General features: G+C 38.2%; 1 protein-coding gene across 2 annotated transcripts in view; it reads right to left on the bottom strand.

Moving 5' to 3' along the window:
* The window catches only part of pald1a (phosphatase domain containing paladin 1a), a 78,369-nt gene that overhangs the window by 9,239 nt on the left and 56,659 nt on the right, over positions 1-12,471 (bottom strand). For both annotated transcript variants that reach the window (XM_084135063.1, XM_084135064.1), the window contains exon 19: positions 953-1,108. In XM_084135063.1, coding sequence (XP_083991189.1) covers positions 953-1,108 — 156 coding nt within the window. The remainder of the gene's footprint in view (positions 1-952; positions 1,109-12,471) is intronic.

Below are 12,471 nucleotides of genomic sequence, written 5' to 3'. Positions count from 1 at the left end.
AGACAGCAGAAGAGGGGATTGGGATGATTTTTAATGAAACTTGGGAAGCGGATGGCCGTTACTCTTTCACGTATCTAAGCATGTAGTGTGTGCATGTGTATGTGTGCGTGCCTATGAATGCATGCATTTATATGTGTGCGTGTATGAAAAAAAGTGTCCTAAATGAAAACTGTGCAACCCAATGTCACAAAAACTTGTATATATGTATTATAGTTAATTTTTCAACTTTAAAGTGTTAGTTTCTTTCGTTCATGATTTTTTCTGTTTTTTTTCTAAATAAAAATCAGTAAATTTATTCTCGTTTTTTTTTTTTTGTCTATTTGACCGGGAACACTTCCCATAAATCCTGATGTACTCGTTACATCATAAGAAGAATGGCATCTACGCTAATTTTAGTGTTTTTGTTTATCCCGAGGTTTTCCCGCAGCCTGCCGGATCCAGGCCGTATCCAGATCTGATGAAGAACCTGCGCCTGGACCCGATGTCATAGCGGGGTGCTAAAGTGCCAGCTAGTTTCTCCCTATGGAGGATCCCTTTACCACTCTACAGATAAAGCGTTGTCGGGAAAATAAAATTCTGTATCAAAATGTTAAGGCCAGACAAGTAGTTTTTTAAGGCTTGGTTTGTAGGGAATTACAAACCTGCGCACATATATTCAAACACACATACCAATAGACTGAACTCGTTATACGCATGTGCACGCCATCAGCGTCCTCACAGGTTTCGCATTTAAAGTCTGTGTAGAGTTTCCTGTTAAAACGGCCCCTAAGTTAATAACTAATGATCGTTGCGACGGAAGTGAATCAATCAAATTAACTTTAGCTGGAAAATAACTATATAAAGCCAAAACAATCTCTGTTACTTTAAACTATCCTTGTATCTCTGTAAAGCCACTGTGGAACAATCTACATTGTTAAAAGCGCTATATAAATGAAGATGACTTGACTCTCACCTGTAGCATCCACTGGCTGAAGGAGCGCTGCCACGAGTCTCTCTTCTCCAGGTGCAGGTACGTGTTGAAGAGGATCAGGTACATGTAGCGCTCCAGATACAGCAAACTCTTCAGCGTCAGCGCCTGGATCTCCGGCTCACATTTACAGCTCTTGATCTGTCCGACAGACACAAACGAGAGCCATGAATAACCAACGTTCAAGTGAACACCTGATGGACTGAAACCGATCATATTTGTCAAGGACTTTCATCTTTGAGTACTGGAGCACAATTTTACTATCTGTACTTTTGCTCAAGTATACTTGAGATATACAGATCTAACACAGCATTCATTCGGCACGTCTGGGCAAACTCTAATGATGATTAAACAATCATATTAAGTTTCACGCGGATCTGCCTCGTATGCAAGATCAATTACGCATAAGAAAAAAACATCTGGTCTCATCTCGTCTCACTGGGACGAGAACTAAAGCTGAACAAGAACAATTGAAGTCGTTTTGAAAAATGGAAGAATTGAACTGCTTCATTATGCACTTTTAACAATGTGATCAGGGTGAGTGATTTATGCAGGCGACGGGGGATTAATTAGCCGAAATATTTAGTCGTTACTCAAACTGTTCTGATAAAAGAAACTGCAGAGCATAAAAAAAGGCAAATTACAGGCACAGCCAGAGACCAAACACACAATAACTGCTAATTTATTCCATTTAGAAAGCTCAAGTCTAACACTTCCAGTGCTCAAAGCCTGTAATAAAAGATGATGATTACACACTTCATGATGGTAATTTAGCTTTAACTTCGCTAGCATTGCACTTTCGGTGCTACAAACTCTGTTCTGATCATTGATTCTCTACAACCCGGTTAAGTTAGGACAGAACACTCTGGGAACAAATCGATCACAATTGTTTATCAATCCAATCCAGCCGCGTCCGTCCTCCAGTCACACGATTCATGTTAGTTTGGATTTATGACATGAAAATCCTCCCTGCTGTTAAATCACTGCTGGACAATAAATAAAGCATTGATGTGATTTAGAATGACGGCCCTTAATCTGAGCGGTGAACGTGAACATCGCTGTTGTGTCGAGAAGTGAAGCTGTTAATCATGAACGCGTTCAGCGCTGACACTGACCGTGAACAGACGAACCTCTGCTATCTCTCACACAGGAGACGATTAAAGGGACGCATAAAGAGTTATGTCATGACTGAAACACTTGCAGTATTAAAATTAATGGAAAAATAACTTTTAAATTTGATATACATGCAATATAATTTTTCATATATTTCTATATTGTATTTATATACACACACATATTTTTAAAAATAAGAAAATGAAAAATTTAATATACAATCATGTAAAAAACACTAACAGCATCAAATGAATGGAAAAATATTATATATAATATAAATATAATAATATACAATGTAAAAAAACACTAGTAGCATCGTTTTAAAAATATTTTTTATATTTAGTTAATAATTTACATTTGACCACTAGTAATAATGATCCTTAACTTGGCCAACATGATTGTTTTGTCAGTTTTGTCAAACATTACCATTACTGAATATTACATTTGATATTGATAAATGAGAGCGTTTTTTAAAACAAAAATATTGACCCACTTCCCATTTAACCTCATAGCAGAGATGACTTTCATGGGCTGAACATCTGATGAACACGAACATCCACGTGCAGCATGTGAGAACAGCACGCGCACACACACACACACACACACACGGTTCGCTATCTTTGTGGGGACTCTCCATAGACGTAATGGTTTTTAATACTGTACAAACTGTATATTCTAGCCCCTTACACACCGACACCTAAACCTAGCCATCACACACACACACACAAACCCGACCCCTTAACCTACCCATCACACACACACACACACACAAACCCGACCCCTAAACCTACCCATCACACACACACACACACACACACAAACCCGACCCCTAAACCTACCCATCACACACACACTAACCCGACGCCTAAACCTACCCATCACACACACTCACACAAACCCGACCCCTAAACCTACCCATCACAAACACACACACACACTCACACAAACCCGACCCCTAAACGTACCCATCACACACACACACACACACACACACACTCCTGACTTCTGTTGTAATGACTGCAGAGGTTTTCACAGTCAGTGCTGATCTGGGTACAGTGAGCCGTCTGTCTGACGCTGGTTAATAACAGCTAATAATTCTGTCGGTCGATGGAGAGCGGGTCAAGAGCTTTATTCTCTAATGAAGCATCAGCGGGTCGGAGGTCAGCGGGTCGGAGGTCAGCGGGTCGGAGAACTGCTTCAGCGAGAACTGCTTCAGATGATGAAGACGCGTCTCCGAAGCATCTTTAATGATCTGCTTTATGTATGCGCACAGAAGTTCATCATTCCTGTCACAGGCCTGAGGGGATGCAGTTACGATCCACACACACGAGCAAACACACACAACGGCAAGGAGGAAGATTCTGCCATGATCTAGACTGGTTATGATTTTTCAAACCAAATGAGTGATTTAGGTAGATGACCAAGCTGCTCTTTTCCGATATGAAACGCACACAATTCTGCACATTCAGATCTGATGAACTCATGACTGATGAATCCATGACTGATGAATCATGAATGATGCATTTTAATATTAAAATTAGTTGATTTGTGATTAACATGAAGCTCTGCATGATGGAACTATAGAATACAGTTAGAATGGATCTAAAACCCAAGATATCAGGGCAAAAATGCCCATGTATGAGTTTTTCGTCTCATATAGGCATAGGCGGAAATCGAGGGGGGGGTCGGGCGACCCCCCCATCTGAGGGTTGTCCCCTCCTAAAAATATAATTAAAATATGTGTATTGTAAATAATATAATGATATATACTTAAAATAATTAGTAAAACAATAAAAATGCAAACGGGGCAAAAAAAAAAAAAAAACGTTTTAACATTTTGAGTCCCCCTCCCTTGCCTCACAGTGCTTTGGTCCACTGCCTGCTCCCCTTTTACCTCATCACAAACATAGTGGGAGAGAACAAGGTTTTTCAGCTGTGAAACTCCAGTAAGTCAAGGCTATTTTATTCACTTTAAACCTCGGATGAAGTGATTATTTTTTCTTTAATACAGATTATGCTGCATCATTAATAAATCATGACAATTTTTTTATGATAACCAATGTACTTTCGTCACCGATGTAGTCCGCCTCGCTATGTTGGCGATTATAACCTTGTTTTATACAGTCTGTGCGTTTACCGCGATTGTTTAAAACCGTTCCCTCACACACACCCATAAAGTGTACGCGTCGCATACACTGTGTGTAACGTTAGTCTTGTAGATTAACTGTTAATTTATACTTCTGCGTCGAACTCACGCCGTAGCTACGTCGTAGGCTGTGTGTAGCGCGCGTACCCTTCGGCGTACTCAGAGGCGGACAGAGTACACAGCTACATTACTTGAGTAAAAGTACAGATACCCCTTGCTAAATTTTACTCAAGTACAAGTAAAAGTACTACAGTCAGATGTCTACTTAGGTAAAAGTACTAAAGTACTTGTTTTTAAAAGTACTTGAGTATCAAGAGTACAAGAGTACATTTTCTAAATATTGCATTACTACTGCCACAGTGCTTACATTGGTAAACACAGCAAACACTTGAAGCGAAAACTATCATTAACTTGTTCAGAAAATTTAAATAGTCTGGCGAGGTGGGGCCACGGGTTGGCACATTCCCGGGATGCGATTTTTTTTCCCCAGGATGGTAGGGGAAGACTCATGAATATTCATTAGGGAAGTCATCCCTGATTGGTCTGATGACCTACCCCTAAACCTACCCGTCACTGGGGGTCTTATGACCTCCCTAACCCCGCCCCTAAACCTACCCGTCACTGGGGTTAAGACCAATCAGGGATGACTTCCCTAATGAATATTCATGAGTCTTCCCCTACCATCCTGGGGAAAAAAATATCACTCCCGGTATGGACCTGCTGCGTCTTCATCCATTGTTTCGTCCATGGTTTCGTCTCTTATCTAAATCTGACCATGGAGTTGACTTTGGCGGAAAGCTGAAGGTGATTGCTGATAGGCTGTCCCAGTCAGTGGCGCCTGCACAATCCAATCACATTTGAGAGGGAAACAACAAAATGAGGGTTTCCGAGATGTTTCTTTTTTCCTTTTTTTTTTTTTTTTTTTAGAAGAAGTAACGGGTACTCACGGTTATGGATAGAAATGTAGTGGAGTAAAGAGTACAATATTTGCCTCTCAAATGTACTTGAGTAAAGTCATGAGTACTCCCCAAAAATGATACTCGAGTAAAGTACAGATCCCTCAAAATTGTACTTAAGTACTGTACTCAGGTAAATGTACTCCGTTACTGTCCGGCTCTGGGCGTACCCTGACGTGCACCTCTCCAAAAATGTAACAATGCGTCAACTCTACGCGGACGCAAGCACTGTGATTGGTCTGCTAGGACCGCTCCCTCGGGTTTCACACGCTCCCTCTGCGCGCGTCAACGCGGACAACGACGCAGAAGTATAAATGAAAACCAACGCGTTGCCTACAGCACAGAGGCTACGGCGTGAGTTCGACGAAGAAGTATAATGAGGCCTTAAGACCAGTGCGGGAGCGCATTTAGATTTTCACACTTTCACTGTGTGATTTAGTCAGTTTATATCATTTAATATAGTTAATCTAATACAATATCACACAAAGAGTGCAGTTTTTCTCCAGATATTAACATGATAATAAATGTGATTTAATAAATTGATAAATGAAAAGTTTACTTTTAGACACCATATTGCCTGTTTTAACTCTATTTCGCCAACGAAAATAGTTGAAAACTAAGCCAAAGCACTGTATTTGCGTCTCTGAGAAACACACGAGGTATTTCCTTACTGAATTATGAATCAGCTTTTTGAACGAATCAGTTGAATATCAATGACTCGCTCATTAGCAATGAATTGCTGCCACCTACTGGCGGTTTTAATTTCACATTTAAATTATATTTTCATGTTTTAAATCATTTTATATATCAATATTCAACATTTTACGTTTTAAACAAAACATTATGTCAGTGTAAAAGCATCTAAATGCCATTTCAAATGCAGCTTCTGTGTTTCCTCTCCATTGCAAAGATTTTGTTGATACTTATTTAATTTGATTGGTAACAGCCCTATTGTGTCTTATTATTATAATTAAATTGAATTAAATGTATGAAATTGACACAAAAGATGATGCATGCATATAATTAGGTTTAAAAATACATTTATAAAGGTAAAAATGCCAATGAAGGTAAAAATCTATTGAAACTTATTGGAAAAATGATTTCTGTCACTGCTGTGAACTGACCGCCACACAGAATATGAAGAATATCAAAAACTTTAGGAGTCGGTTGTCCACGGCAGTCCTAAACATGCCAAGTTACCAGCACAATAACACACTCAGCAAAATATTGTCTAATTATCGTTATCGATAAAATCCCTGAAAATATAGAGATCATTTTTTGTCAATTTCGCACAGCAATGAAGAATATTTTGGTCAATTTAGTCAGCTTTTTCAATGAACCAGAGAGAAACTTTGAGAAGAAGGATAATGGCACGGTCTCCATGCTAGCTACACTAATAATAGTAGTAAGGCTTTCCTCTGTGTACAACACATATCCACAGAAAGTACAATTGTGCCTGTATTATTGGTATCCCCTTCAAAAATTGCTCTTCAGGAAAGTTATGTTAATTGTCCCCCCCCAACATTTAGATGAAATTTACGCCCCTGCATATAGGTCTACTTATATGAAATGATAATCTCAAGCAATATCGCACGAGTGCTGTTTGTGTTCTGAATAGCACAAGTGCAAATGTGATATTGATTTTATACAACAGTTCAATAGATGAGTTAATATTGTGTTATATTTTAGACATGCTATTGTTCTCCAAGTAAAACATTACCAATAAATCCAGAGCAGAAGTGTTGTGCGTCTCCGATCAACACACAGCCGTGTTTCGTGTCTGAATGAATCAGTGTTTTGAGCGAATCAATCAGGTGAACAAATGATTCAATGACTCATTCATAAAGAGAGCCATTTACTGCATTCCTGAATGAATCAGTGTTTTGAGCGAATCAATCGAGTGAACAAATGATTCAATGACTCATTCATAAAGAGAGCCATTTACTGCATTCCTGAATGAATCAGCCGTTTGAACGAATCAAATGAATGATTCAATGACTCACTCATTTAGACTGGTAACACCACATACTGGCAGTTTTAGTTTCTTATTTAGAGTATCATTTCATAAATATAAAAAAAATAAATAAAAAATCTTAGAAAATACTTTTCTAATTTAACACAATAATGACTTTAAATTATCTTTTGGGGATAATTTCTCAGCCAAATTTGATGTGCGATTAATTAACCGGCACATCATGTAATTCATTAGATGCCCTTATATTATATTATATTATATTATATTATATTATATTATATTATATTATATTATATTATATTATATTATATTATATTATATTATATTATATTATATTATATTATATTATATATGCACACTCCAAAACTTCAAAGTAAAGAAAAAATGTGAGCTCAAAGAAAGTGTCATCAGCCAATCAGATACGCCGTACGTTACAGTTATAATATATGGTAAATGTTTAAAAGAGGAACAATGCACAGGACTCTCCAGGGTGACAGAGTTTATGAATGAGAAGGCCAAAGTGTGAAGCTGAACCCCCTAAAGGTCAAAGGTCATGGGTAAGACTTCACAGTGAAAAGGGGCCTGATGCTAACTTCTCAAAGTCGAACTCAGATGCTTCACTTCATCGCCATCCGAGCCTCTCAGACGACAACATCAGCGAACAACTCATTCCTGCATGAGATCATTTACAGTTCAAGATTAAAAACATGAGGAAAAAAGAAAGAAAAAGGAGGAATCTGCTGACAAAGCTGCAAGATCATTGGGATTCAAGGTTTGCACGAGATCACGTCTGCTTTAAAATGCATCAGCAATCGGAAACAAATGCAAAAATACATCCATCACACACACGCAAGCTGAGAGATTGAACAACTGTAAAGAGGTTAGTCTTATTCATGCTGCAAAATGGCAATTGGTTGCAATTCACTTGAACCCCAACAACACAACAAGAGGACCAGACTGATCAACAGTTTGGCTCCACAAGGCAAGCCAATGTTAGCTTGAGTCCTTCATGTTTACCGCATCAGTGTGCGGTCTGCATTATAATGTTCGTCTTATCGGTCCTCTCTGCTCAAGTGTATTAACGTTTTCCTGTACATTACAGAGAAGATAAGAGGCAAACGCCTCGCTGAGAGACTGAAAACATGCGATTAGATCTCAGTGAGGATGAGCAGAGACGCTGGAGACGTGAGGATGAAGTCAATCAGAGATATAACAGATCCCAGACCAGTCAAAGACATTTTTCATGCTAAAGTCAAAACTTTATAAAAAAGCTCAGGAATAAAAATGTCTCTACTATAAAGTCTATTCAGAACTTTAGTTAGCTATACAAAAAAAAAAAAACAACAACAACTAGAAATGAGCTAAATCTGACAAAACCTCACTTCGTGGCCATCCATTAAGTTTTTTTGTTTTTGTTTTTTTGGAGTAGTTTTGCAAATAAAAAACAATTCATAAATAATAATAAAAAAATTCACATATAAAAAGTGCCCTCAACAAAAAATGAGTTTGACATCTCTGGGTTAACATTAGTCTATGATCATTATAATTAGCTTTAAATGCTCATTTTAATGAGCTTTTCAAAACAATAAAATGCAATAAAAAACAACAAAAAAAAGAAATAAAAATAAAGATACAATTCAATAAAATAACAAACTCACAAAATTACAAATAAATAAAATGCAATAAAATAAAAATTGAAAACTATAAAATGCAATAAAATAAAAAAAATATATAAAAAAACAGCCCTCTAAACAAAATGTGTTCAACTCTGGGTTAACGTTAGTCTACGGCAGTGGTTCTCAAAGTGTGGGGCGCACCCACCGGTGGGGAATAGAGACGTGACAGGTGGGGCGCGCCAAATGGGAGGAAATTTTTCTTTTTATGCCTTTATATCTTTATCCAGACATCCCAACTGTCCCGGAAGTTCCAGGAGTCTCCCACATATTGATAGCGGCGCCCGCAAATGAGATCCAATCTCCCGGAATCGTGCACTAGAGAGTGACTGCGCGCGCATGTGTGTGTGTGTGTGAGACTATAAAGGCATTTTAATATTAGCGGAACAAACTTTCGCGCCCATAGATATATGTGTAGCTATGTTACGATGGGTAGCAGGCTAGTGTGGGCAATAAATAAATTGTGCAATGCAAAACAGGCTCATTGCAGCCACTAATGCAGGGATAAATAGACCTGTCTTGCCAAATGGATTTATCTTCTTTTCTTTTTTAACAGATTGCAAAGTGGCACTTTTATTGCTTTTCTATTTTTGAACTTGATACAAATTTTGACACAGCTGCACTTTTATTTTCTCTATTTTTGAATTTCATGCCAATTATGACACAGCTGCACTGTGTATTGGGGCTTGTGGGGCTTGGAAATTCCCCCTTGTCCAAAGTGGGGAATTACCGAAAATGTTTGAGAACCACTGGTCTACGGTCACCATAATTAGCTTTAAATGGACATTATAATTGGCTTTGCACAGAAATAAAATGCAATAAAATAAAAAATATTAAAGAAATGCAATAAAAAAAATGTAAATTAGATTAAATACAATAAAATGCAATAATTGCAATAATTAATGCAATAATAAACGATAATTTAAAATAAAATTGCAATAAAATTGCAATAAAATATGAAATAAAGTAATACAATTTAAATAATAAAATCTAAAATTAAAATTAAATTAAATTAAATTAAGCCCATAAAAAGTGCCCTCTACATAAAATGTCTTTGACGACCCTGGGTTTACATTAGTCTATAGTGCTTGCTTAACATAAAGACAAAAGTCTATGATACGTCTTCATTTCAATGTGCGAGTTCATTCCTGCACCATCACTACCAGCTGTGCCCTGCACTCCCAAGAGCCTGTGAATACTGAGGGGACGGGAGCCTCACACACACACACACACACACACACACACACACCCCGTCTGGATCATGATAGGACTAACGCCTGGAAGACATGTGTAAAGAATAGAGTCTCCATACACACACACACACACACACACACACAGCAGATGTTCATACCTCAAGATAGTGTAAATAAAAACAAAAATAAATCAACAGACACACACACACACACACACACACACACACACACAGCTGCTGTGTACTGCTTTTGTTCACTGATATGTGTGTCCACACTCTCAAAATATTCTTCCTCCATAAAGACGCTTGCATGAAGCAAAATTCCCACATTCCTTCCGACAGGGTGAGAAAATGTACTCCAGATCCCAGATTCCCTCCGAACGGCATTATTCAACGGATGGTTCACTCCAAAAATGACTCTTCTGTCATCATTTACACTCACTCAGGTCATCCCAAAACTACGTGCCTTTTTATTTGATTTTATTCAAAACAAAAGGTGTAGATGTTAAAGCAGAACGTCTATGCATGATGGTCGGTAAATGACTTTTGGGTGAAATATTATTTTAAAAGAGCTTATATATGCGTGTCATTCATCATCCAGCACACAATAACATGAGATATAAGATATGAACATTCACGAACAGACGAGAAAGATAAAGAGAGCCGCAGTTCAGCTCATGACGCTGCATGAGGAGGTTTGCTTTAGTCAGGCCGGTATTCATAAGCATGAACATGCACAGAGACTCACACATGCACAAACATGAGCATGCATGCGTTTGCATACAGACTTACCCAAACATCTGAACACGCATGACTATATTCGTTTTTAAAGATCTTTCACATTTATTTCTTAGATGCATGAAATTAGATATAAAATCACATAAATCATCCATTTAAAAATAAACGAATATAATAATACTAAGCAACTATGGCACATGTGACACACACACACACACACACGCACACACAGAGAGAAAGAAAGCGCCGCTGCACGTGGCGGGAAACACATTCCTTCCATTCCAGAAAGAAAAATGTGCACGGAGATCTGGCGCATTAACTGGAAGAAGAGATGATGAACATTTTAATAGCGCTTTCCCAGTTACCTCACTGAATCCCAGCCCGCGGAGAAAAATACAGCACGATTATGTCATGATTTATACATTTCCACTCCAGCTCACAGTCACAACAGCCAGAAAAATCAATCCAATCGTTCAAAACTGGAATTTCATGGGCTGGAATGCTGATAATCCGGACGGGAAGCGACTCGGAGTCAGTCAGACAGTATTTCCGGATAGAAATGAAAGATCAACGCAGAGCTTCTGTAACAGATTCACCGGCTTCAACTAAAGTAAATCAAAGTGTCTAAGATGTGTTCAAAGTTTAGATCGGTCAGATTTTAATGCTTTTGAAAGAGTCGTCTCTGCTGCATTTATTTGATCAAAAATACTGTAAAAATAGTGAAATATTATTGTCATTTAAAGTAATGATTTTATATAAGAATATATAATAAAGTGTAATTTATTCCTGTGATCAAAGTTGAATTTTCAGCATCATTACTCCAGTCTTCAGTGTCACATGATCCTTCAGAAATCAGTATAATATGATGACTTGATGATCAAGAAACATTTATGAATATTATCAAATACTATTTTTGTGGAAACTGTGATGCATTTTATTTTTCAGGATTCTTTGATGAATAGAAAGTTCAAAAGAAAAGCATTTATTTTAAATAGAATCTTGTGTAACAATATAAATGTATTTACTGTCACTTTTGATCAATTTAATGCATCTCTTAATGACAGTCCAATGTTCGGAGTCTGAGGACAGTAAAGACACTCAACACGCATCAGAACAACGAGACCGAACAGAGGCTGTAATGTGGAAACTGTGTGTTTGTGATGTGAAATGGGCTTTTTATTGATGCTCAGGGACATTAACAAGTCGAAAAGAAGCCAATTATCAGCACACAAGACATGGTGACGGGCCTGATGGGAAGCCTCGGCCATGAAAGGTGTTATTAGCCACATGACCTCGCATGAACGAACGGAGCTTTCTTTGTCCGCAGGGATGATTTGGATCGGGATTGTTAGTGAGATTGATTTCTCCAAGAACAGAATCCGTAAACACACCACACATCTGGTTTGGTCGTGTGTTCGATAACAGACTCACAAACTACAGCTTCCATCAAAACAACAGAGTCGGGCGTGTTTCTGGAACGCGGCGGGGTTTGGATGGACATGTGCTACCAATTACAACACCGTCAAAGGTCCCGATTCAGTGAACTCTTTATTGTACTCTCTTATTGCCTGCATTGAAGACGCTTGATTCAAGCACCATGTTCAAGAAAAGAGAGAGAGAGAGAGAGAGAGAGAGAGAGAGAGAGAGAGAGAGAGAGAGAGAGAGAGAGAGAGAGAGAGAGAGAGAGAGAGAGAGAGAGAGAGAGAGCGCA

The sequence above is a fragment of the Abramis brama genome, assembly GCF_963993115.1.
Source record: "Abramis brama genome assembly, chromosome: 14".
Classification (NCBI taxonomy): Eukaryota; Metazoa; Chordata; class Actinopteri; order Cypriniformes; family Leuciscidae; genus Abramis; species Abramis brama.
The sequence above is the reverse complement of the archived record's forward strand: the minus strand, read 5'-3'. Positions and strand labels throughout refer to the sequence as shown.